Source organism: Bos grunniens, chromosome 18, assembly GCF_055505025.1.
Source record: "Bos grunniens cultivar Pamir isolate PY7600 chromosome 18, Bosgru_T2T1.0, whole genome shotgun sequence".
Taxonomy (NCBI): Eukaryota; Metazoa; Chordata; class Mammalia; order Artiodactyla; family Bovidae; genus Bos; species Bos grunniens.
The window spans coordinates 15,456,999-15,478,244 of record NC_141182.1 but is presented as its reverse complement, the minus strand read 5'-3'; the positions used below and the strand labels follow the sequence as shown (position 1 = coordinate 15,478,244).

Here is a 21,246-nt window from a genome sequence, read left to right as displayed (position 1 = left end):
AGTTCGTTTCACTCCCATGAGAAAATGAAGGTCTGTTTTCATTTGAACAGCATTCTATTTTAAAAGAATACATAAGCAATAGAAAGCAGCCCAGGGTCCTTAGGGTTGATGCCTAAGAAGAAATGGAAACCGAAGGGCTGTGCCTTAGCAACATAAGACTTCAGGTGTACAATCAGTGACGTCCGTTTGGTATTCAAAATACAAAGAAAGTTAAACACAGTCACCATTTTGGACATATATTTTATTGTTTAGAAATTTCCATCAGAGCTATCGTGAAGTACCTTTGTCAGGAGATGCCTATGAGAATCCAGACTGGAAAAAGGACATGTAGGCCTGTCAGCTCTTCCTGCAAATTCACAAACACGGGGACAACCGGTCTGGCCACAAGGTCATGGACCACCACAGTATAGCCCAGCATCCCCCCAACTCCCATGCAGACCTAGATGAACAGCAGAAAACTTTACAGGTACAGATTTAAAGTGCAACCTCAAACGACAAACAGCTTACTCTGGTGGTGCCCAAACAAGACACCACAATCTGCAGAAAATCACATCTATCATGATCAGAGTTCCTACCTGAATCAAGTTAATCTCCTAAACCAGCTAGCTGACCTTATTAAGTATTTACTTGTTTTTAAAAGCAAACCAATGTATATGGCATCTTTTTTAAAAAATCATGTAAACGTTGCAAAGTTTTTAGGGGTTACTTATAATCTGAAGAGATTCATTTAAAAAAACTACTGGACTTGTTAAAACTACAAATACTAACCCCAACCCCCCCCCCATGAAAAAAGCAATTGTTACAAAAATATAGAAAATATACTAGCATCTACTATTTAACCTTTTCACCAGAAATCTCAAGCTCTGGGATACATCCTGGCTTATATACCATCAACAAGCACAAGTGCAACTTTCTCGAAGTTTTAAGGAAGAAAAAGTTCTAAAACATTCCCTTTGTTATTTGAGATTGTGGCTACTTTCTTCATAGGGGCTGTGATGCTAGTGGACAGGGGCAGTCTGAAGTTTCCTACTGCATCCCATGCGTGGACCTGGCGTGGAGATTACAGGACAGGAGGCTGCTTTCAAAGCTCACTCCTTTAGCCTCTTCAGATTTCTCTCTTGGGTCCCTTCAATTCCACTTTAGGACTTGCTGGATCCCCTGACTCCTGAGCTGGCCTTGGCTTCTCAGGGAAGCCCACCAGGGACGGCCCAGAGAAGAGGGCATAAGCCTGCTGCGGCCTGAGGTGCCTACTTCTGGGGAGTGTGGGTCAGGCTCCCCACCCAGGTTTGCTCATGGCAGGGAAGCTGCAGGCTTGGGGGATGATCCCCCACCCCTACCCCCAAAAGATGACTGATGCTATGAGCCTGCATATGAGCCTGCTGGAGGGGAGCCAGCAACAGATGTGGAGGCAAAATACTTTACTTATAGAACACTTTTATAAACTTTGAATCGGATCACATGTTCAGAGCAGCCATGCTACCAGGCACTTGGACCAATTAAGAGCTAGGATAGGGACCAAATTCCGCTTGGTCCAAAGAACAAACACTACAGGCGGGGCATGTGGTTTAACTGTCTTCATGTCTCTAAGGATACCCTCCTTCACTAGGACATTTTCTGAGTTTCCTTGTTCTACTATTGCCTAAAAGCTCCCTGAAGCCCTTGGGTGAGGCTGGCTGTTGGGTAACAGTGGGATAGATCCACACACCATCAGGCAGAATCCCCCACGACTGAGATATTGCTGGGCTGATGAACCCTGTGCTCCTGGAGCTCAGGGAGACCTCAAGATGGGTGTCCCAGCCTAAGAAAGCTCAAGATAACCCTTCACCTGCAGCTCCCCTGTGGGCAGAGTCCTCACTACCTGCTGTGTGCTCCCGGATGGAGGCCTGGTTCACCTTGGAGCCTGGCTCACACCCACGCCTCCCCGGCAGGACCTTCTGGCCTTGGCCATAATCCCCACACCCACCACCCCCTAGCCTGGCATCTTGTGCTGCTACCCTCACCATTCTTGTCTGAGAGCAGGATGCCTGCCTCCAGGTCAGAAGGATGGCCCTCTCTGGGCCTCCAGTGGACTCCAGGCTCTCCTGTTTGAAGGAATAGATTTTCACACCGCTAAGGGTTTTATTTCACAGATCACAGCGGTGAGTTTGGGATTTCCAGTCTTCATCATGGTTAAGTTATACATTTCCTAATGCCTTGTTTCTGCAAACCTGAAGCAGCTCACCCAACACACCCAGGCTGTTTTAAACCCCAAATGAATTTTCCACAAGCAACAACAACAGACTCACATATGCTGAGTGAGTCCCCTCTACTTTGGCTGCATCAAAGAAACAGGGCTTCTGAGGCATCCCGATTCACATTTGCTCAGAAGAGAGGTGCTCCCAACATCAAGGCACAAAGAAAGAAGTGTCCTGGGGAAAAATGACGATGAAAGCGACCAGTGACCTTCATAAGGCCTGAGGCGGAGTCGCTGCGGGAGGCGAGTCTGGGCTGGGCTGGGCGGGCATATCAGGAGGCAGGCCGAGGGCCCGGTCTCCCTCTGGGGCCCGAGGAGTCCTCACGCGTACTCCTCCAGGAACTTTATGTGAAAGTCCTTCACCTTCTGTAGAACCGTCTTTAGTTTCTCCACCGGAGGAAGAATGGTCATTCTGTCAGGAAGGAGAAGAGCATAGTCGGACACGAATTGCTCTGGAGAAGGGACAGGGGTGAATCTGGCAGGTCCCTCCTCTACCTGCAGCTGTGGAAACCACACAGTGCAGGCAAGCTTCCTGGGGAGGGACAGGCCCTGGACAGCACCTGGCACTCGTTGAACCACTTTCCATCATTCACATATTTTTTTAGCCAACTCATACATGTGAACAAATGCAGTAAGCTGGTGGCGGCATCTCAGCTTACTTAACCCATCCACCCATAATCACAGGAGGCCCACCCAACACTCTGAAAGGTACACAGAACTTTTCTCTGGAGCCGCCCCTACTCCAGCTAGACAAGCCTTTCCCATCTCCACTATCAGTCTCATAGTGAGAACCTTCAGTCACAACTTCCCTCCAAACGAATCCCCAAGTTGCCATGGTAACTAAGTCCTCCCTCCAATGCTGTCAACCTGCTTTCCATCCCTAAGGGCAGCTCTCAAGAAGTAACCACTTCTTGAGTGAGCCACAAATTGCCAAGATGAACCCAACTAGGGTGGAAAGGCTATCCACACACATTTGTCCATTGAGGGGCACTGCCCATGACCTTCACTGACTCAAAACTCGGCCCCAGGTGCTAAGCCCCAGACATTTCTTTTTTTTGACACCTGCTGCAGGAAACATTGGAGAGGCTTTTCAGAAACAGACCTGGCCTTGGTGAGAAGCCCTGGCTGAGCTGTTCAGCTGACCTGGTAGAGTCCCGTGCCTGTGAAAGGCGGCACAGCAATTTCACCGTATCTCAGAGGCAACATCTCAGCAGGTTTTTGGCTCAGTGGACAAGCTACTGAGCTCCTGGATGCAGACTGATACATCATGGAGTTGAAAAGGGACAAGGGGAGAAAAGAAAACACAGCACTGGGAACACCGCAGAAAGCTTGTGATAGATGGAGGCAGTGGAGGGGGAGACAGCGATCAAGGAGATGACCGTGGAGTCCACCCACAGTCTTCCTTAGTCCCTGGGCAGGGTCTCGGCTATCTCTGCGGCAGGACAGAATGGGAGTGGGATGAGTGCACAGGGGCTTCACACATCTCAGTCTCTGAAGTTGCCTTGCTGTTAAGAAGCCCAAGTTTCCCAAGACAAACCAGGACCCACCCCTCAGGGGTACCTGAGGGTGGAACCAGGCAGTGGTACCTGAAGTGGTAGGTGCCTTCCCTCTGCCCGAAGCCGCTGCCAGGCACGACACAGATGCCCGTCTCCTCCAGGAGCTTCATGCAGTAGAACATGTCAGGGGCCATCTTATGGGCCTGCGGGGACAGGGCAGAACTTAGGAGTCATTCCCAATTTCACACTGCACAGACACACCATTACAATCTCAAAGCCCAATATGCTTGACATGGTGGGTTCTTTCCCAGGGCAGGGCCCCTCCGCCCTCTCTTCCTGTGAGAAACAAGGCAGGACCCTGGGTACGCAGGCAGCTGGGGCCGGGAGCAAAGAGCCCAAAGGCCGCTTTGGGACAGCTGTGGGCTGTGGGGCTCCTGCTGTCCCCTAGGGAGTGCCAGCCCGAGTCCTGTGTGCCGTACCCCCACAGAGTAGCTCCCCAGGCATTGGCCTTGGCCTCCTACACACCAAGCCAGGGCCCTGCGGTCTGTGCCCAGGGGAACCTTAAGGAACAAGCCTCTCGGGGCCCTGCTGATGGTGCTTCTCACACTTCAGCTTGCACAACCAGGCCATCTCTTAAATAGATTCTTGGGCTCCAACACCAGGGATTCTGATTCAGCAGGCTGAGGGATGGGGCCTGATTTTGAATGTTTAACAAGGTAGGTTAGGGGGTGTGAGGACACTTTCAGAGATACGGCTCTGGCCCTTGATCCTCAAACCAGGGTCAGTGGCACCACCTGAGAACTTATTGGAAATGCAGAACCTTGGGCCCCTCCACAGACTTCCTGAACCAGAACTGCCATTTTTCACAGGGCCTCGGGTGATCCATGTACACATTCGAGTTTGAGAAGCGCTACTGTAGGGTACGGTGGCCAGGCAGAGGAGACAGCTCTTGATGCTTCTCCAGTTTCTATTCAGTTTTAAATGCATCACATCACACCTGGGTCTGCCCTCACGCCCACCCCATCACCACAGCGGCTGCAGGGCTGGGTCTCCGGGAGCCCGTTATCTTTATACGTTAAGTACCATCTGACCAATGGATACACCAAGTTCAGAGCCTCAAGGGCCAGCACTCATGCTCCTCAAGGCAAGAAAGAGTTCCAAGTGAACCTGCTGAGAGAGCCAGCCCGACCCGGCACCTCTGACCTGAGCTGCCTCCATGGCTTTCGCAGGGATGAAGATTCGAGGAAAGGCGTACATGGCCCCCATCAAGGGGTTGCAGTGAATTCCTGGGACTTGGTTAAACATGTCTTCTGTCAGTTTAGCTTTTTTGGCCAAATTACCCAAGACGGACTCTTTTTCCTAAGGAGACAGAGAAAGCATAAGAGTCAGCATCTCCAGATACCATGGCTCCAGACACTGAAAACCATCCCTTCAAACTAGGGCGTCCGGGCAGACTGGTGAAAGGCAAGCTGATGTGTGCTTGAGCAGCAAACCAGGGAGGCGGGCAAGACACGTGTCCCTCTGCAGAATGTCCTCCACAGACACTCAGCCCATGGGGTGGCCATGGGCCCTGGGCAGGGGCACATGAGTCACAAGTAGGTCCTAAGTAGCTTGTGTCATGGGTTCTACTCTCGTACCAAGACGTCATTTCCGAAAACAAGAAAAACCAGCCCCTCCCCATCAGCCTGAACGAACTTGGCCCTGGACGGAACATCCTAGAACATGCTTCCAGGAGACAGCCCCACCATCTAATTCTGGGGAGCTACCCTTCCCCCAATCCATGTGACGTGCTGGGGCCATGTGAAGTGCAGGCAGAGCACATCAGGGACAGGCTGGGAGCTTGGCACGCGGCCAAAGATGCAGCAGGCAGCCCAACACTTGTGCAAGCACTGCTGGACCGGGGGTGAAGCGGTGTGCCCTGCGGATGAACGAATCACAGAACACAGCACGTACACGCAGTGGGACGTTGCCCTGCCTTCCAAAGGAAGCACATTCTGACACACGCCATGGCAGCGACAAACATCAAAGACACCGTGCCGATTGAAATAAACCAGCCGCGAGATAAATGCTATACATGAGCTGCCTAAAGCAGTCATATCCGCAGAGACAGAAAGTAGATGAGAGGTTACCAGGGGCGGGGGAAGGGGGAAATGAGGAATTCTTGTTTAATGGGTACAGTTTCAGTTTGGGAAAGGGTTCTGGAGATGGATGCGGGTAATGGTTGGACAATGTGAATGTACTTTATTCACTAAACTGTTCAGTTGAAAAAGATCAGAGTGGCAAATTTTATGTTCTGTGTAATTTGCCACCATTTAAAAAGAAAGATTTTGAATCTAAAAGAGCTGGGAGCTGACTTCTTCAATAAGTTCCATTTGTGTTTAAACTCGTTAGAGTTGGGTTTTTGTCACCTGCGGTTGAAAGGGTCTGTCTGCATCACTTCAAGCTACAAGGACATCTGGTTAAGCCACAGGCAGGTCTGCGGTCTAGAATGAATGGCATGCTCATCCATTCCCCCTTTTACTTTAGTAACAGAATCATCACCCCCTTCCCTGCCCGCTGTGTCCTCAGGACATGAGGCCATTCCCTCTGAGCGCCTGCCCTTCCGTGGTGCTCACAGGTGAGGAGGAGGAAGAGGTGCCCACACCCACCATGCGCACAGTCCTCCCACTTCAACCACAGCCCAGCTACACCCTGAGACTTAGCCTTACTGGGGTGGGTCAGGCACCATGTGGAACCACAAGCGTGCCCTGGAGCTCATCTGGAGACAGGCTGGCCACGGAGACTATGCATGGTGAATGCCGGCCACAGCAGTGATACGGACAGGCCGTGGGACGCAGCCGACTCACCCTGCTGAACTGCTCGAAGGATTCCTCTCCTGGCACCGGGGGGTTCACAACGATGTCCATGGCAGCCTGCCCAGACACTGGCGGGCACAGACGCACCGAGAGCAGCTTCACCAGCTGGCCCTTGATTTCAGGGTGCAGGTTGATCACCTCCATGTAGCCTCCTCTGTAGCCACACCTAGAATGTCGAAGCGGGAGAGAGGACCCACCAGTCACAGAGAGACCTCTACTAAGTGCACCCAGCCGGCCAGAATCTCCTGTAACCAGCCCCATGCCCAACACTGAGCTGCCAGGTATGGCCAAGTTCTTGCCAATGGAAAGTGAATATAAGTGACATGTGCCAATCCCACATCACTTCCTTAAAAGCATGCAGTCTTGTTCCTTTCTCCCACTTCCTAAGAAAGGCAGACACCAGAGCAAGAAGCCTCAGTGCTAGAGATGATGCCACATGTTGAGAAGACAGAGCCAGCCCAGCAGCCTATCTTTGAATGACTTCGTGGGGTAAAGCCAGTCCCAGACTCCCCCTGCCTCTGAACTGTTATCACAGAGACACACTTCCACCTTGTTTGAGCCACTGGAGTTTTGTTTTTCTGTCATTTTCTTTCACCCTTCTAGATTGTCAAGCCCCTGCTTGAGTCATATAGCAAATTCCCATTGGCTATCTATTTTACATATGGTAATGTAAGTTTCCATGTTACTCTCTCCATAATCTCACCCTCTCCTTCCTCCCCTCCCGCCGTGTCCATAGGTCTGTTCTCTGTGTCTGTTTCTCCATAGCCACACTGAAAATAAACTCATCAGTACCATCTTTCTGGGTTCCATATACACACGTCAGTATGCGATATTCACATTTCTCTTGCGATATTCACATTTCTCTTTCTGACTTACTTTGCTCTGCATAATAGGCTCTAGGTTTGCTCACCTCATTAAACTGACTCAAATGCATCCCTTTTTATGGCTCACTAATATTGTATGTATGTACCACAGCTTCTTTATCCATTCATCGGTTGATGGACATCTAGGCTGCTTCCATGTTCTAGCTGTTGTAAATAGTGCTGCAATGAACATTGGGGTACATGTGTCTTTTTCAATTTTGGTTTCCTCAGGGTATATGCCTAGGAGTGGGATTGCTGGGTCATACGGTGGTTTTATTCCTAGTTTTTTGTAATAAGCCATTATCAGTTCAGTTCAGTCACTCAGCTGTGTCCGACTCTTTGCGACCCCATGAACCGCAGCACACCAGGCCTCCCTGTCCATCACCAACTCCCGGAGTTCACTCAGACTCACGTCCATGGAGTCGGTGATGCCATCCAGCCATCTCATCCTGTCGTCCCCTTCTCCTCCTGCCCACAATCCCTCCCAGCATCAGAGTCTTTTCCAATGAGTCAACTCTTCTCATGAGGTGGCCAAAGTACTGGAGTTTCAGCTTTAGCATCAGTCCTTCCAATGAATACCCAGGGCTGATCTTCAGAATGGACTGGTTGGATCTCCTTGCAGTCCAAGGGACTCTCAAGAGTCTTCTCCAACACCACACTTCAAAAGCATCAATTCTTAAGCGCTCAGCTTTCTTCACAGTCCAACTCTCACATCCATACATGACCACTGGAAAAACCATAGCCTTGACTAGACGGACCTTTGTTGGCAAAGTAATGTCATTATACTTAGGGTCTATAAGTCTTCTATAGTGAGCCGCTGTACTTTGGGGCCTTTTGGTTATAGCAGCTTAGCCTGACTGCTAACTAGTATCATACTAGCTCTGCTCGAAAGGGGCATATGATTCAGGCCAGGCACCCCTTGCACAGGTTCAAGAAGTGGGCATGTGAGCAGCAACCTGAGGATTTTGCTTCAACTTTCTGATGCCTGACAAAGCGAATCCAAAGGAAAGCAGAGCAGGGAATTCCCTGGCAGTTCAGTGGTTAGGACTCTGTGCTTTGACTGCCAAGGGCTCACATTCAATTCTTGGATAGGGAACAAGATCCCATAAGCTGCATGGTGTGGTCAAAAAAAGGGAAAAAGAAAAAAGAGGAAAAAAAGGGAGAGGGGGTAGGAAAGCAGAGCTGAGAAAGAAAACAGGACAAAGCCAGGAGTAGAGAGAGAGACCCACTGACATTTTTAAGCCTCCTGATTCAACTTTACTCCTTGACTTTTTACTGATATGGATTTTTTTTTAATTCATTTATTTTTAATTGAAGGATAATTGCTTTATAGTATTGTGTCGGTTTCTACCAAACATCAACGTGAATCAGCCACAGGTCTACCCATGTTCCCTTCCACTGGAACATCTCTCCCACCTCCACCCCCATCCCACCCCTCTAGGTTGTCACCGAGCCCTGGCTTGAGTTCCTTGAGTCACACAGCAAATTCCCATCGGTTATCTACTTTACATACGGTAATGTATGTTTCCATGTTACTCTCTCCATACATCCCACCTCTTCTTTCTCCCCCTGACCCTGAGCTGCGTCCGTAAGTCTGTTCTCAATGTCTGTGTCTCTGTTGCTGCTCTGCAAAAAGGTTCATCGGTACCATCTTTCTAGATTCCGTATACACGTGTGAGTCTATAGTATCTGTTTTTCTCTTTCTGACTGACTTCACTTTATATGTGTTTTTTTTAAACCCTCTTTCATGTTGAGCTTCTGTTACTTATTGCCAAAAGGATCCTGACTGATACAGAGTCAGATCTCATGAAAATAAGCTGAAATCATTAAAAAAAGCAACAACAACAAAAAGCAACTTTCAGAAGCAAATCCGCTCCATTAGCCATGCTTCCTTCTCTGGACTGTGACTGACAACATTCAGACTAATGACCACAGAAATAATGGTATCAGCTACCTTCTTCTGCATGTGCACCACACCCACCCAACCTCAGACCAGCTGATACGATGAGAAGTCAGCAAAACACTTTTGGGATCAGGCTGTAGAAAGAACTGGCAAAGACTGAGCCCCATCTGATCCATCACCTGGCCTTTCCAAGGCAGGAAGATAAATTCTGGCCTCTTGGAAGGGATTTTCGTAACAAAAGTTGAAAGAAGAATCTTCCTGCTTTACCCTCTGCTCATAAGCAGAAAATCAAATTGGGTAAATCAGTCTGAGCCTAGGAAATCAGGATCTAAGGGCAACCAACTCGGGTTACCAATATCCAGAGTAATCAATATCACAGATGGAGCGATGGGTAGGTATGTAATAAACACACTTGAGTTTGAAAAATGAGTTAATAGAGAACATATTTGTTTAAGAAAAGCAATATACAGCACATGAAAGTTTAGCAAGGAGGCACCACAGCTACCAGGGTAAACCAGAAAGAACAGCATAAACCAACTCCTGCACACAACAAATACAGCCAAGAACAGCTGGGCAGCCATCCCAGGGGATAGCTCCTTGCGTGTGTGTGTGTGTGTGTAAGTCACTTCAGTCATGTCCGACTCTTTGCAACCCTATGGACTGTAGCCCAGCAGGCTCCTCTGTCCATGGGATTTTGCAGGCAAGAATACTGGAGCGGGTTCCCATTTCCTCCTCCTGGGGATCTTCCTGACCCAGGGATCGAACCCATGTCTCTTACATCTCCTGCACCGGCAGGCAGGTTCTTTACCACTAGCACTACCTGGGAAGCGCCCTTGACCTGGTCAATATATTTCTTGGAGCTTCATAGTTACACTGGCCTCCAGACCCTCTCCCCTACCCTGACACCTGGCACACAGTACGACTCCCACATGCTGGGGAATGAACGTCCTTGGCTGTAAATGCACGGGCCTGGCCATCTCAGTCTAGTTTGCAGGTTCCTCCTCTCTGCCCCTAACTTTTGAGCAGTGACGGCCGGGCCCAGTCCCTGGACCTCTTCTCTAACTATACTCCTCCCAATGAGATGTCTAGGCTCAGAGATCTAACTAACAACTCAAACACTGACATCTCGTAAACTTGAATCTCCAGCTGGGTATCAGCCCTGAGCCACAGACTCACATATCCACCTTCATCTGGACATCCAACAGGCATCTGCAAATTTTACACATCTAAAACCAACTTCCAAATTCCACCCCAAAACCTGCTTCACCCACAGACATCCTCATCTATTGAGGGCAACTCTATGCTTCCTGCTGTTTGAACAAAAAACTTGGGAGTCATCCTTGACTTCTCTCTCTCACACCCTCCTTTTCATCAAGCAACACCCATCAACTTCACCTTCAAACATACCCAGGATCCAACATCTCCCCACGTTTACCCTGGCCCCCAGTATCTCCCCTGGACTCTAACAGCCTCCTGACTTGAGTGCTCGCTTCTTTCCTGCCCTCATCACGCAGCAACCAGGAGAAGTCACACCTCTGTGCAAACCCTCTAAGGGCTCCCATCTCATTCTGAGTAAAAGATGACCTAAGTGGCCCAGGCGCTCTGGCCTCCTGTGACTTTTTGGTCTCAACTGCGCCACTTTCCCTCTCACCCTTTTCTAGTCTCCTTGCTGCTCCTCGAACAGCTGCTCCTTCCACCCAGGGCCTTTGCAGAAGCGGTTTCCTTAGACGTCTGCATAGCTCCCCACCTCCCCTCCCTGGGTCCAACTCTTTAGTGACCAGACGCCACCTCCCTGCATTCCTACCTCTTCTCTGATTATTTCTGTCCTTGACACATCGTGTTCATTTGTCTATTGCCTCTGACCTCACTAGAGCATGACTCTGAGGGCAGAATGGGTGTAGTTTGCTCACTGCTGTAACCTCACTGCTGAACTTCTGAACTCATAGCAGATGCTCAATAAATATTGGCTGAATGAAGAAAGGGTTGAAGCTGACGCTCTGGCCCCACAGGTCACAGGGTGCTCAGGCAGGGTGCACACAGATCTGCACACACAGCTTGGCCACTGGCCTGACAGCATTTGTTCATTCAACCTGCCATCCCTGCCCCTCAGAGTTCAGTCACGTGTCAGCAAGGGTGACAAAGCTGGCAGAAAACACTAGGGCTGGAAGCCGCTGCAGGTCCTGTATTCATTTTCGTCACAGCCTTATTTTACACGAGCCCTTGCATAGGGGATGCCCTCACACCAGTGCACTCCCCGTGGGGAGACATGGCCTGCCTCCTCCTGCTTCTTAGATCAGCTGCAGCTGTAGACGAGAGTAGCCACCTCTGTCCAGTAGGTTGAGGCGGGGCAGGGTGGAGAAGCAGTGGGACCAGGCAGGCCCAGGAGCAGCGGGAGGGAGGCGGGGGCACACATACTCGCCCATGTAGCCCTTGGAGGTGGAATGGAAGGAAGCGAGCTCCACGTTGCTGGAGTACTCAGGCCCCATCTCATAAAGCACCTTCTTAAAGGAGTGGAATTTGCAGTCCGAGGAGTACACGTTGTCCTGGTACACCTGCAGGAGGGGACAGGACAGGGACAGTCAGCCACGTGCCCCAGAAGCTGAGCCACCCGGGCTGCAGCCTGGGCTGCCTGCAGTGAAGCTGGCCTTAGATATCACATCTAAGCCAGATGTGCCCAAGGGAACCTTCCAGAACAAGCAAGGGCTGGCGGGGAGGGCACGGGCTGGATGCCCACTGGATTCTCCCACATTAGCCCCACATAGTCTCCAGATCTCCTTTCTGCCTCATGTGCCAGTGACACCCGGCTGGCCCGAGCAGGCTTTCCTCCCAGAGCGTGACGCTCACCCTGTCACTGAGTGCTGAAAGCAGTTCATGGACCCGTCCTCTGACCTCCCCATCCAAAGAGCTAACCGTGCTCCTCAGTGCTTCACGGCACTCACCCGGCTTTCCATCCACCATCACCGTCATTCTCTCCTCCCTGGACTGAGCAGCGCCTACACCTCTTGTCCCTCCCCGTCTATACAGTCTAGCAGGCACGTGCTCCATCTGCCCCGGGAGATGAACTTCCCATGCCCAGTTTGGAGATCAGGGAAACCGAGGCTCTCTGAGGCACTGTAGGTCAGCAGGAGGGTCAGGCCAGCTCAACCTTCAACAAGCCAGGTAGAGCTCCCTCCCCTTCCCAGCTCCTCCATGGCCTCTCCCTTCCCCATTCACCCCCCTCGCTTCCCAGACCCTGAGGGAAGAGGTTCGTGCACCAGGTCACTCTACTGCCCCTTCTTTCCTTTAGAAATGAAGATTTAAGTATCTGCTATTGATCACAGCAGTGATTTGGTGGATAACCTCTGTGGTGGGGGGCTGCTAAGGAGCACAGAAATGAAGCTCACGTGCTAGAAGCTATGACTAACCAGAAATCACACAGAAATGAAGTGAAAATAGGATTTGACAGGTCTTTAATTGCTTCTTGCAAAGCAGGAAAAGAATGGGCAGGTTTGTCTCCAGATCTAGGGTTCAGGAAGCAGTGATTCTGGGGTTGATAAGATTCCCCTCCTCACAGGACACAGCATTCAGCCCACCCAGCACCCACTCTCCCTTCTTGAGAAAGGGGCCCTTGATTTGCTTCAAGGAACATCCTCCCCAGCTCTCTATCTGCACATTTGGGGGCATAGGGGGAGCCCCCAACCCTTGCCTAGGGCCTGGTCAGTCTGCATATTGCAACCACTGGGCCAGAATAATCAGTTCAGTGATGGGTGTTTGACCTAAACTGCACCAGTGAAGCTCAGTTCTGAGCTTCGTTGAAACGACCAGGAAGATAAATTCTGTTTCTAGGCTGGGAAGATAGCAGGCCCGTGTTTGAGGCCAAGGCAGCAGGATGGAACAAGAGGAGCTGGAAGATACGATTCGAGTCCCTGGATCCAGCCCCACTCCTGAGACCCCACCACCGCGTTAAGTTTAAAGTAGCTTGGGCTAGATTTTTGAAACTTATAACCAAAATTCCAAACCAATATGGGATGATTTCGGTCACAGTCTCACAGGTTGTTTAACACTGAACATCCTCAACCTTGTTAGAATCTCTCCTCCGATATCTAGAAAGTTCTTTTGTCTATAGAACAACAGACCTGGTTCCCTCCCCCAGAAGAGAAAGCACACCCTCACCTCTGAGAGCCCAGGCTGCTCTTACCTCATCAGCCAGGAGAAAGAGCTTTTCCTCCCAGGCAAAGTGAATCACATCTTCTATGCACTTTCTGCTCTGCACCTGACCTAAAAAGTCCCAAACAAAAGCAGAAGGTAGGTTGTCAGGGTGTTTCATTTGTCCCTAGGTGAGAATTCCAACCAGAATCACTCAGATGTCTGCGTTCCCTCGTGATCTTACAGGACCACCCTCCCTAGCTGCTGTCAGCCTCCAGGGAGCCCCTAGGGTCAGCTCCGTCCCTCTGACTCACTTAAGCCAGGTATGTGTAGGGAGTTGTGTTTCACACCCAACTTTCTTGTTATTCTTCTCAGAGGTATGTGTGTGGAGGGGGAGGAGGATATATGTGTATTATTCTGTGCTAGAGGACAAGAAGACATGGATGTATCATAAACAGCAGGAAAATAAAACTGAAGGAGCTAAATCATCCAGCCCCGCTCCCCTCCTTCCCCCTCAGCAGCCACACCATGAGAAGTGCACCGGCCACACCTTCTCCCCACACAAGCTCCGTGAGGCAGGGACAATGTCTCTGGCCCAGCACCGACCCTCAAAGCCGGCATCCAGCAGGGCCCTCCCTAGTAAGCACAGGGGAAGAAGTTCTAAATGAATGAATGAGCCTGCCTACCAGCTCTGGCTTCTCCGGTGACCATGTGGGAGCCGTGCCTGCTGAGGACGCTGGCAGGCACCCACGGTGTCCCTGCCAGGGTCTCCCTTCAGGGCTGGACTCGTCACTCCATCCACCTTAGAGAAATGAGTGCCGGCAGCAAAATATTCACCCACCAGCTCACAGGAAATACTGCAGGTTTCAGTGGGGAAAGGAACAAATGCCTCAAGGTAGAAAGGAACCCTTTCCCAGACTTCCTGGGGCCCACAATGATGTGGCCCTGGGATGGTGGACTGGCTCACACAGCTTCTGGAAAAGTACTAGGCAGGCCTGCTGATGCTCACAAGGACATAAATGTGCACCTATGGGTGTTACATGTATGTATATTATCTACGTACGTATGTATATTATCTACGTATGTATGTATGTGCACATGTATTACTGACATATGTATCTACATCTTCATGCAAAGCAGTATGGAGAGTATATTACCTTTTTGTTAAAAATAAAAATAACTATATTCTTGTCCATGTAAGAATAACAAGACTAAGTCTTAGAAAAATATTTTGATGTATCTTATAAGAGCATGGTATGATTCAGCCAGGATTTCAGACATAATCTAAGCCACAAACCAGTTCCTTTACTAAGGGACCAACCTGTCCCTGCCAAACAAAGGCCGAGCAGGCTTCCTATGAAGCAAGCTCACGCTCTGGGAATTAGGAAGGGCAGCGCCCCTGGATGCTACAAGTAATCAGCTGCTGTGCCCATAGACACAGGGGCTGTCCATCCTGGCAGCCTGTCTGCCTACCACATGCTCCTGGTCTTCCCTCCCAGGGCTGCGATGCCACCAAGTGTACCCTGTTAGAATGCAAGCAAAGGTGTGAGCACCCAGAGTATCAAGGTGTGAGCGGGGTACATAATGCCAGTTTAGTTCAGTTGCTCAGTCATGTCCAACTCTTTGCAACTCCACGGCCTGCAGCACACCGGGCTTCCCTGTCCATCACCAACTCCCGGAGCTTGTTCAAACTCATGTCCATCAAGTCGGTGATGCCATCCAACCATCTCATCCTCTGTCATTCCCTTCTCCCCCCGCCTTCAATCTTTGCCAGCATCAGGGTCTTTTCCAAAGAGTCAGTTCTTCGCATCAGGTGGCCAAAGTATTGGAGTTTCAGCTTCGGCGTCAGTCCTACCAATGAATATACAGGACTGGTTTCCTTTAGGATTAACTGGTTTGATCTTCTTTCAGTCCACGGAACTCTCAAGAGTCTTCTCCATAACGCCAGGGGGAGTGCAAGAGCCGGGCCTCAGGAAGCCAGCAGCCCAGGAGAGGAAACGAGACCTGCTGTGCACAAATAATCCCCCATGTGACAGATGCAAACTGTGGGACAAGGACAGAGCTTATTTCTCTCCAGTGCCTGGGACGAAGCAGTCACTCAGAACAGGCCTGTGGAGCAGGAGCCACATAATCTCCAGAGGGCAGGGCATGCCTGTGCCCAGCAGGGGGAGACATGTGCACACCACAGAGAAGACGCAGCTTTGCTAAAGGCCCCAAAGGCTGTGGAGGGGTCTTCCAAGTGCCCCTTGCCAGAGGGCAGGCCGAGGGAATGTCCCACACACTAATGGGGATACCTGTTGCTTACACCAGCCCAGAGTCCTGCCCTTCTCTGAGCAACAGCACGCAGCTGTCCTAGGGGAACTCCCTCTCTTTAAACTCCACCAGGGACAGAGACCCAGCCAATCAGCCTCAGTGATTTAACTAGGTCAGGCATGGGCAGGTGTCCCAGTGTGGGCCAACAGAATCTGGCCTGGGGCTTCAGGTGAAACCAGGGGCGAGGCGCCCTGTGGAGGACACTCAGCTGCTGGGCACTGACTGGACCTGTGGAAGGCCACTCCCAGGATAGGTGCTTCCTGAGGATTCCAGCCCAGAGCAGAGCTGGGTCATGGCCTGAGGTTCCCATGACGACGACATTGATTCAAGCGTGCTGCTTTACCCTGGACTTCACAGGTCCACTCCCTTCAAGCCTCAAGGTGAGTTTCTGTCTCGAATCCCAAAGAGCCCTGTTAGCCACTAATATCCCACTCCATGTCGACACCTTTCAGACAAAGTGGTCACAGTGTGTGGTCCAGACGAGATACATGGTCATCACAGGTAGGTCTCCATTTTCCATCCTCCATCCTCCAATAGCTGCTTTTCACACATTAAGACCCCAGAGGGGAACTGCCTAGTGGTCCAATGGTTAAGACTTGATGCTTTCACTGCTGGGGTCCAAGTTCAATCCATGGTCAGAGAACTAAGATCCTACAGCTGCGTATCACAACCAGAAACTAAAAAAAAACCTCAGAGAGCAAAACTAGCCTGAGCCTGCTTGTAACTTATTTTTTAGAAAAACTGCTTGTTGTTGTAGTTCAGTCGCTAGTCTCGTCTGACTCCTGCAACACACCAGGATTCCCTGTTCTTCACTATCTCCCAGAGTTTGCTCAAACTCATGTCCATTGATTCAGTGATGCCATCCAACCATCTCATTCTCTCATTCTGTTGCCCCCTTTTCCTCCTACCCTGGATCTTTCCCAGCATCAGGGTCTTTTCCAATGAGTCAGCTCTTCACATCAGGTGGCCAGAGTACTGGAGGTTCAGCACCAGCTTCCAATGAATATTCAGGGTTGATTTCCTTTAGCATTGACTTATTTGATCTCCTTATAGTCCACGGGACTCTCAAGAGTCTTCTCCAGCACCACAGTTCAAAAACACCAGTTCTTCAGTGCTCAACCTTCTTTATGGTCCAACTCTCACATTCGAACATGACTACTGAAAAACTGCTTATATTAATATCACACTCACATGACCCCCACTTTGACCCCAAATAGGAAAGTCTCTGGTGCAGTTACTTCTCCCCAGACAGCCAGAAGATATATGTAAGCTTCTGGTCAAGAAGTTACCAAGCCTACGATATAAACTAGGTATACAGAGTATTTCCTAAGATATAGGATCTACTACTCCAAGTTTGGGGCCAGTAGCATCAGCGTCACCCAGGAGCTTGTTAGAAATGCAAATTGTCAAGTCCCACTCCAGCCTGATTATATCAGAATATCTAGATGTAGGGCCCAGCAGTTGTGTTTTTAACAAGCTGAAGTTTTAGAAGCATCATCCAAGGGCAGTGTTTCTCATCCTCAGTTACACAGAATATCGATGCCTGAGCCCCTTCTCCAGAGATTTTGGGGTGTGGCCTGGCCTCTGGCATTTTTAAAAGCTCCCTTTTTGATTCTAATGTGCAGCCAGGATTGAGAACTCAGCTCTGTCATTTTCCTACAGTACCCTGGTTAGGTCCCTCATCCCTTCCCCCAAGCAGTCGGTGTGAATAAACCAGGCGAGCAGCTGCGCCCATTTTCTGCACCCAGGAATTCAAGTGGAGCTTTCAGCTGATTGAAGCATCATTTGATGTTCCCAAGGAGCAGATTCCACAATCAACTCCACCACGCTTTGGCCCTGACCCAGTTTATCTCAACAAAGGAGGAGAGAGGAGCCCTTGTTCTCGGCATCCAAATAGCATCTGGGGCACATGAAGCCAGCAGCCTGGAAAGATCAAAACAGCCAGAACTGTGCATTTTTTTTGTGAAGAAAAATATGCAAAATTAGGAGAGCTTTCCAACTTCTGGAAACAGGTTTTTTTGGTTTGCTTTTGTTTTTAATATGGCATTTCCTTTTCAGGCCTCAAAGTACACAGTAATGCTGTGTCAAAGAAAAACAAAAACGCACACACCAGCAAATCTAAAAACTGGTTCAGAAAAACAAGTAGGAGTAAGGGTAAAATTAGGCCTATAATTAACGGTGATGATTTGTGTGTGACCTCAAAGAGTAGGTTCTTTGTACATGGACGAACAGGAAGAAGAACTGGTCTTAATTACAATACAACCCTGCCCAGGAAAATGCCTGTATTCCTAAGATGGCTGGCAGCCAACTTTATGATCTTATGTTAGCAAATCTGGAGTTGGATTGGGAACCTGGGAGCAAATAAGACTTCATTATTTCTTAGCTCTTTAGTGTCCAGACATCCAATACACCAGCCACCCTGCTCCCCAAGAAACTGGCAAGGAAGTAAAGCACAGACCTGTGGGGTTCCCGGGGTTGATGATGCACAGCACCTTGGGGTTACAGTGCTCTTTGGCCTGCTGCACGGCCCGCCGGAGCTCGTTCACATTCAGGGCCCAGCAGTTGTCCTCATCCAGGTAATAGTTCACCTGGATGGCATCGAGTTCGGAGATGACTGCTGAGTAGAGTGGGTACTGCGGGATGGGGATCATCACGCCTGTCCGTGACTTGCCACCGCCGGAGACCAGGATCTTCAGGATTGTCTGAAACAGAGAAGTCACGTCTTACAGGGTCACTGCCACTTTCCACGCCCAGGGGCTGAACAGCAGCAGAAGCCAGAAGACCCCCAAACCCCGCCTTTCACCAGTCACCCAGCGCCTGCCTCCAGCACAGCCGCACGTGGGTTTCTGAACTCCCCTGAGTCTACCTCTCCTCCTCTGTAAAATGAGGTCTGCTACGAGGAATAAGCAAAATGTTTTAAAGCTTTTAGCACAATGCATGGTACCTAAAGACTTAATACCTGTCAGTATTTTTAAAAGAGATCTTTTAAAGAAGTAGCCCCAAAACTCGACCTGCTCAGAATTATTCTGACCTCACCCCTGAAACTCATTATATATGTCTGGGGTGCAGCCCGGAATCTGTCTGATCACTAACTTATCAGAGCCCAAGACTTGGAAAGACCAGTGAACAAAGGAGTGTGAAAATGGGATAAAATACCCAGCTTCTGCCACCAGGTGGCGCTTCAACCTGGCTGTTTCCAAAATTGAATGAGCCCTAGGTTTACAGGATTCCTGAGAAATCAGGCCTGGGGAGTCCTGTGGGGCATTAGTGGGGGTGGCAGTAATTCACTGAATTCATAAGCCCAAACTCTTCTGGGTGAGTTTTACTTTTCTAAGCCTTACATGAAGACTTAGCGCCTTTCTCAGGCTCAGTTCCTTGCTACAACAATGCCAGTGTAACGGCTTGATTCTTTTCACTAAATCTTGAAGACTCTTCCCCACACCTGCCTCTGGAACCTCTACCCATACCTGGGCTTCTCTGGGAATAGAGAGGCGCCGTGATGGCAGCATACAGTGGAAGATGCCGTGGCTGGGGGCCTGAGTCCAACACTAGAATCTCCAATGCCTCGAGAGGCTCTTAACAGCAGGCAGAACCTAAGGTTTCTGGGCCTCAGTTTCCTCCCGGGCTCAAGGAAGAGTTTAATGCACTTGAGAGGCTTCAGCAAAGGACGAAATCATTTAATAAACATCCGAAACAAGAGCCTTGGAGGTCAAGAGACACAGACAAACATAACTTATTAAAAGAAGGGAGGACAAGTGAGCGGATGGCCCCCAGAACTGACTGGGCATGGGGGGAGGGTGCTGGAAGGGAACAGGCTGCAGGTGAACCTCAGACCACAGGTTCAGCCCCTTCTCCTATCGACCCCTTGATACCAGCCCCTCTTCACCTCATTCACGGCTGATGCCCAGCTCAAGCCGCCTCTTCTCTTGTCTCCTAAACACTCTCACATCTACTATGCTCCCTCCTGCCACAGTTTAAGCTTAAGAACGTATATCTAATTATGACCCTGTCTGCTTCAGATCCTTCAGTGGCTCCCACGGCTCTTAGGACAACAATACCTTAGGACTCAGGCTCCACCTGCCTCCCAGCACCTTGCTGGTAACTGCCCCTCCCCACGTGTGCTTGCCCCACAATGCTCCATTTCCAAACATGCAGCCTCCTTCCAGCCCAAGGCCTCAGCATATGTTGACCTTCTGCCCTGAATCTGTCCCTCCCTGCCTCCCTGAGTTCACATCTACGCAGTCTCCAGATCTCTATCTGCTCAGCCTTCCTTGGAGAAACCTTCCTGCCCTCACCAGCCCCAGGTCAGAGTTCCTGCTGCTCCCTTCTGTTAACACTTTGTCCTCATCCAGAAGAGAAACTGAAAGCTTTCGATCTGACATGTATTTATGTGCTGTTAGTGCTAGTCGGATCCAGTACTGATGTCTAAGCAGAGACCAAATGTGTTTGGTTCCCCACGACTTCCCCGCACCTGGCACAGTGCCTGGCAGAGGAGAGACAGCATATATGCTGAGTAAGAGAAAGGCTGATGCCAGGAAGATCACTCTCAAGTGCCCCGTGACTTCTCCCAGCTGGAGGAGGGAAACTGAGGCTGCAGGAGTGTGCAGGTTCACAAAGACTTAACACAGTAAGGAAAGCAGGCTACCATTTCTCTAAAAGCTGCACCACTTCTCTAAAAGTTCAGGTGGGGCAGACAGCAGGGAGCAGAGGGTGGCCAACCTCTCTGCCCAGGCCTGTCCCCCCTTTAACAGCCCACAGGCTCACGCATCGGCCCTAACGCGCAAGGCTGTTCGTGTGGGTGAACAGTGAGCAACAATGAGCCGCTCCGACACGTACAGAAATGCCGTCACTAGCTCCAGTGGTCAGGTAAATGTTATCCGGGTCTGCAGGTACACCGCCATCTCTCCTGGTGATGTAGGCAGCTACATCTTCACGGATACAGTTGACGCCCTGGCTAGCACTGTAAGAGCCTGTAAGACAGCAAGCAAGACAGTGACTAGAGGGAAGATCTGGCTCCATGCAGTCTGAGATATCTATATAATTAACTGGGGGTGGGAGGCTGGGGGAGGTCAAGGAGTCTCAGTGGTGCCCTATTCCCACGGCTCTAGGTTCTGGAATTGTGGCAAGCTGCTTAACCACCTGTCTGGGCTTCATCCACCCATCCTGTCATCCCTCCACCTACCCAAGCGTCTGCCCACTCATCCAACCATTCGCTCATCTGCTATCCATCCATTCATCCACACACCCACTCACCTGCCCGCCCACTCACCCACCCATCTGCCCGTCTGTTCATCTACCCACCCGAACCTACTTATACTTCAAGCATTATCCCAGGCCCTGACTTCTAACCAGTTAAATGGTGCTCATACCTGCTCTACCCACCCTGCTTGGCTTTACATGCCTTCCGCGACAGCACGATCCATTACAGCTGGGACTGCTATGGTTTTATCACTGCTGC

The 21,246-nt window shown here is 50.2% G+C and overlaps 1 protein-coding gene across 4 annotated transcripts in view; it reads right to left on the bottom strand.

Moving 5' to 3' along the window:
• Positions 1-226: 226 nt before the first annotated feature.
• GPT2 (glutamic--pyruvic transaminase 2) overlaps positions 227-21,246 on the bottom strand; it is a 34,758-nt gene continuing 13,738 nt past the window's right edge. For 3 of the 4 annotated variants that reach the window (XM_086350518.1, XM_086350519.1, XM_086350521.1), the window contains 8 exons: positions 20,625-20,758; positions 18,247-18,490; positions 13,528-13,607; positions 11,766-11,902; positions 6,576-6,750; positions 4,933-5,088; positions 3,820-3,932; positions 227-2,645 (listed from right to left, as the gene is read on the bottom strand). In XM_086350518.1, coding sequence (XP_086206644.1) covers positions 2,555-2,645; positions 3,820-3,932; positions 4,933-5,088; positions 6,576-6,750; positions 11,766-11,902; positions 13,528-13,607; positions 18,247-18,490; positions 20,625-20,758 — 1,130 coding nt within the window. In that variant the 3' untranslated portion in view covers positions 227-2,554. Of the gene's footprint in view, positions 2,646-3,819; positions 3,933-4,932; positions 5,089-6,575; positions 6,751-11,765; positions 11,903-13,527; positions 13,608-18,246; positions 18,491-19,255; positions 19,414-20,624; positions 20,759-21,246 lie in introns of those variants that run through there. The other variant, XM_086350520.1, reaches the window with a different exon arrangement.